Consider the following 5,744-nt stretch of genomic DNA (forward strand, 5'->3'; position numbering starts at 1 on the left):
GATATCTCTATTTGTATACCCTTTCAGATTGAAATGATGGTTTATAAATGTTAAGAACCTTATTATGTGATGAGCATTAAACCATACAATCGATATTGAAAATGAAATATATAAATCCAGATGGTCAAAATAAGTCATCAGTCGATACACAATAAAGTCAAAATACACAATATAGTCAAAATAAGTCAAAATAAAATGCAATCGATAATAAATCAAAAGTACAAAAACTATCAACTATTGTGTCTGTCGGACTAGAGATCATCGGGCTCCTATACCCCCATCCTCCAACGTTGTCTCTAGTTCATCAGTGTCTCTCATGTCTTCATCATAATGGCATTTATGACTTGCATCATCCCATACCCATAAGAAAAGATACCCTTTTCAATGTCTGCATGCACAATCTCCACAATGCAACGACATTTAGACAAGACATTATGACCATGATCTAATTGTGCATGCTCCTCCTCTAGTATCTCACAATGAGCTGGACTCGGTGGATCTCCTGGAGCAGCCTGCACCATATACAGATGTGACACCCTGAAGAACCACCTGATGTACCCGTCGACATAGCTCCATTCACTCTCATCTATGGTATTTTATGCCTCCTCTGGTACTAGATGACTAAGATAATCATCAAATATAGCACTCATATCTCTATGTGTCATAGAAGGAGGAGCAGAGACAACATAGTGTATGGGAATAGTTTAGCGTAGCCAAACTGTCACATGATGCACTCAAGAAGATGATGAAACATAAGATGTGAACCACAAGCAAACCATCCTGAGTATAACAATATGTCATCAAATGGTTGTGTCTCACAGTGATCGACATATATGCTAAAGTGCATATTCTTGACAACTAAACGGTCAAGATACACTTTAAACGGTTCTGTCGTCTGGTTCCCTCTATGCGAGGGAAATGCATAAGCATGTGGCATATCATCAGTATAAGTCAGTACACACGACCATCAGTGCTAGAGGTGTTGGAGGATCCAAGCCTGAAAAGTGTTGGAACACACAGATCATCAGTAAGGGCGTTGCAAAAATGTAATGAAAATGACACATAAACATTAAAAGACCAATAAATATTACCATTGGTAATGTGATGTTGTCGGTCACCTACTTTGTCTTCCACCTACAGACCTCTGATAACTTAAAGTACAAGTTGACCAAACAAGCGACCACCTAGTTTTACTCATGGATCTGCTTGAAGTCCTCGAAGTACCGTAGGTAGACGAAATCCACATAAGTGGCCCTCTTGTCCACAAAAATGGCAGTGCCAACGAAATATAACAGGCATGCTCGTATAACATACGCTCTATGCAGCCTCACTTGCTCATCATCACCTTTAGCCTACTCTGTTATAAGGAGCTCATCTATGTATACCTTTTTCAAGAATTCAAACCTAGCATGAGCCCCTCTGGTTTTTCCATCTCCCTTATGGAAGCCTCTAGGTCAATTCCAGATAGCCTACCATCAACTTGATTGCCTTATCTTTGATAATCATCCCATGATCTAGAAATTTCCCCCTAATCGAAAGATGCAGCAAACACGAAACATAGTCGAGCGTGATAGACATCTCACCAAGTGGTAGATGGAATGATGACGTCTCAGTGTTCCATCTCTCTACGAATGCATTAAGCATCTCGTGGTAGGTCGTAAAATAACTGGTCTTGCACAACTTCTTCATCCCAGATAGGGATAAAGCAGCCTGAAACCACTCATCAGTAGGCTAAGGCAAGCAAGTAATCTTCCGCCCATGGTTAATGATTTTTAGTGGATCATGGTCCTGCATAAAAATAAATCTATGTCAAAAACTTGTAATATAATAATAAAAGTAATTTAAAAAGAATGAATCCAACGAATTTGACCTCTTCGTCTCATATATGTCTGGTAGTATGGTTCGGTTAAATAGGCAATTATGACAACTCTACAAGGCCTCCTCCAAATGTTTAAGGTGGCCCTGACTCATCAACCTCAGCAGCCTGAGATGACCCTGACTCAGCAGCCTCATCATCCTGAGGTGGCACTGACTTATTATCTGGAGGTGGCACTAACTCATCAGCATGTTGTCTCTCTTATGCTTGGGGTAGCATTGGTGCCTTAGGTACCTCAGGTGAGTCGGTTACCTCTGGCGCCTAAATATGTGAAACATGTCGCCTACGGGAAGATGAAGGTAGTGATGCGTTAGTAGATGACACATGTCTCTTATGAAAAGAAGAATGTGGAGATATATGAGCCTCATAAGTCAATGCCTCCGTATGAATCGGACTAGAGGGGACATGAGCCTCCAAAACCTGACTCTTTTTCATCCGGACAGATGCATGTTGTGCAATCCTCCCGTGCCTAAGTATGTCGTCTCTATAAACTGTAATGCATGTAAGTAAATTAGACAAGTGTCACACAATTACTACAAGCAACCCTACAAGCAAGAAAAGTAAAAAAAAAAAAACAGACATATAAATTACGGAGATGCATCTTCGGTTCTTGGGAATCCAAACGTTAAAAAATTATGGAGATGCATCTCCGAAATTTCCTGCAACTTTCAGGTTTGTCATTGGCAGTAACGCGGACCACCAAAACACTAAAAAATAAAGCAATGGTCATTATTTTTAACCATCAAACACGTTTTTTAGTATGTATAAACTATCAATCATGCAAAAAGTATTTATTTCCTAACCTAATCATCAATTTCTACTCATTTATACAAAAACTCAAAAAAAAAATACAAAAAAAAACTTACAAATTGAGAGTTTTCTTCTGTGTTGAATGAAAATATTTGATGTACTTGATTTTGATGGAAGAAACTTTGAACTTGATTGATTGATTTTGAGAGAATGTGAGTTGAGAGAATTTGAAAAAAAATAGTTTTTTTTAAAAGTGAGGAAGGAGAAGGGTTCTATCGTGTTTTAGAACCAATATCTTTCGGAGATGTATCTATTGACTCAGGATATGTCCGGAGATATATCTACAAATATACATTTCTGAAGTTTTTTAACGTTAAGTTATAATTCTATTGACTCAGGATATGTCCGGAGATATATCTCCAGAAACTATGAGATTTTTATATTTTCACGTCGTGTTCTAATAATTAAATAAGTTGCATTAAATTTTTTTTAATATATCTAATCTTTATAAACCTTAACATAACTTGGAAACAAATCTATGTGGGGCTTGTATTATAGTTTCAAATGCAGGTATTTAACTACAGTATCAAATGAGACACTCTCTTAGTATCAAATGAGACACTCTCTTACTGAAAATGCTTCACTACACTCGGTTGCTTCATCTCCCTTGTTGAAAATGCTTTGGTTTCTCAAGATAATATTGTCTTGAAGGAATATGTTTGTCATTACTGTGTTACTAGAGTCTCCCTTGAGTTCTTTCAATTTCTTAAAAGCTGAGAAACACAATTTGCCAACGTTGGGGAAGATGCAATGTCGCAGAGAGAAAAACTAAAAACCACTAAATACTAGGAAATTTATTATCTCCATAATTTTATGGATAGTTTATTGTTCAATTTAGGAATACGAATCCTCTTTAACAAACTTCAGTTGAAGTTCAATAGAAGTTTATAGAATTTGGCAGTAAAAATCTTATCCATGTTTCAAATGAGAACAAAAGCAGCATAACAAAAAAATGCAAGATTCATTATTTGTTTAGTGCTAGACAATACTAAAATAAAGTTTTAGATTCTTCATTCTTTTTAATCCCGATTTAAAGAGTGGTTTTTTTGGTACCAAATACATGTTATATTACAATGCATCTAAGCATTTTGCAAGCTAAGAAAATCAAATAAACTAGCTGGACTGTAAGCTAAGAAAATCATTTTGGGGTTTGAGTTATTCTCAATAGTTAGTTATGTTTTGGGTTTACTGCATCATGAACGTACAATGTTTACATTGACACATTTGTGCATGCCTAGAAACAAATGTTGATGCTTTAACGTTTGGAACTGCCATGAAACAAATGTTGATGATTTAACCTTAGAAACTGCTATGGAATTTAAATGCCAAATGATTGGCAGGTTGAAACAGAAGTTGTCCTGGCTGTCGAACCTGTTATAGCTGGAAGAGTAGATGTAAAGCAAGACTAACATGCAACCATGGTTGTCTAAATCGTCATCTCACTAAAAATAGTTTTAATACTCTTACTCTAAAGTACCCTTATAACATGGACATCAAAATCCCCCAATTCTAATAAAAAAAAGAAACAGTCTTACAACTTGAAGGTGCAATTAAAATTGGGAATAAACACAGAACTTGAATTTATTGATAAAAAAGCAGCATCAAAAACAAGATTAGCAAGCAAATTAGCCAGTAATCATAGTTCCAGCACCTTCATCAGTTAAAATCTCAAGCAACAAAGAGTGTGGAACCCTACCATCGATAATACTCGCCGTTGTAACCCCTTGCGACAGTGATCGCACGCAGCAACCAACCTTAGGAATCATTCCACCGCCGATTATTCCATCTTCCATCATCTTCGTTACTCCTTTTATGTCTATTTTCTTCACCAAACTCTCTGGATTATTCCGATCTTCTAATATGCCCGCAACATCCGTCAACAGTATCAGTTTCTCCGCCCCTAACGCCGCCGCTAATTCTCCGGCAACCGTATCGGCATTAATGTTGTAAGGTTGTCCAAATTCATCAGCCGCAATGGATGTGACTACCGGGATCTGACCGCTGTCTACTATAGATCGGATCACAGTTGGATCTACTCTCGCTACCTCGCCGACGAATCCTAGATCCGAGGATTTAGGACTCGGACGTGCGGTGAGGAGGCGGCCGTCCATGCCGGAGAGACCTACAGCGGTTGCGCCGGCTTTGTTGATGAGTGAGACGAGAGTTTTGTTTACCTTGCCGACGAGAACCATGGAGACGATCTCCATGGTTTCAGCGTCGGTGACACGGAGGCCGTCGCGGAAAACAGGCTCAATGTTGAGACGGCTGAGCCAGTGGTTGATTTCTGGACCTCCGCCGTGAACCATGACGGGATGGACGCCGACGCAGGAGAGGAGAACGAGATCGTTAATGACGGAGGCTTGGAGTTCAGGTGATTTCATGGCGGCGCCACCGTACTTAACGACGATGGTTTTGCCTCTGAATTTTTGGATGAAGGGAAGCGATTCCGAGAGGATGTCGACTCGGAACTGACCCGGAGATGCTGACTCAGTGAGTGGAAGGTGTAACGCGGCTGAGGTGGTGCAACGGCAGCCGTTGGATGGAAAAGAGAGGTTAGTTGGTGACCGTTTGATTTTGGTTTCGGTTGTTGAGGCGAATGGGAAAGGTCCTCCCAACCAATTTGTGAGGGTTTTGGCTGCTCCTCCCAACATTGCGTTACAGTTACACACTTGCACTCCCAGGTTGAAGTGAAGAACTAAAGTATCAAAAGATGAGGTTTTGCAAGATATGAATATAATAATAAGAATTAATAGTGAATTTAATTATTAAATAATCAATGCTTTATCAATTTAGTTTTAAAATTATTAAAATAATTAAGATTTTTTTAATTCAACATTTTAATATCCGTAATTTGCGCAAGCGATATCTCTTTAAAACAAAGTTAAGGTAAATGTTTGGTAACCATGAATATTATTTGGATATCCGGACTTTTATTGTAAATAATTTTTAAAATTAAATTTATTTTAAAATAAAATAATATTAAAGAGATAATGTGATATTAAATGTGATTGTTTACAGTATTAGATTTAAACTAAAATCAAAGATAACGAAGTGTTTA

The 5,744-nt window shown here is 38.0% G+C and overlaps 1 protein-coding gene and 1 long non-coding RNA gene across 2 annotated transcripts; both read right to left on the reverse strand.

Moving 5' to 3' along the window:
- Positions 1-251: 251 nt before the first annotated feature.
- Positions 252-2,355, reverse strand: LOC127085788 (uncharacterized). Its single transcript, XR_007789265.1, has 3 exons — positions 1,871-2,355; positions 1,092-1,788; positions 252-997 (listed from the first exon to the last, which is right to left on the reverse strand). It is a non-coding gene; the product is annotated as an uncharacterized LOC127085788 (long non-coding RNA).
- A 1,818-nt stretch (positions 2,356-4,173) lies between these two features.
- Positions 4,174-5,445, reverse strand: LOC127085789 (acetylglutamate kinase, chloroplastic). The gene has a single exon (XM_051026335.1). The coding sequence runs from the start codon at positions 5,335-5,337 to the stop codon at positions 4,312-4,314; it is 1,026 nt and encodes a 341-aa protein (XP_050882292.1). The 5' UTR covers positions 5,338-5,445; the 3' UTR covers positions 4,174-4,311.
- Positions 5,446-5,744: the final 299 nt, after the last annotated feature.

Source organism: Lathyrus oleraceus, chromosome 5, assembly GCF_024323335.1.
Source record: "Lathyrus oleraceus cultivar Zhongwan6 chromosome 5, CAAS_Psat_ZW6_1.0, whole genome shotgun sequence".
Lineage (NCBI taxonomy): Eukaryota > Viridiplantae > Streptophyta > Magnoliopsida > Fabales > Fabaceae > Lathyrus > Lathyrus oleraceus.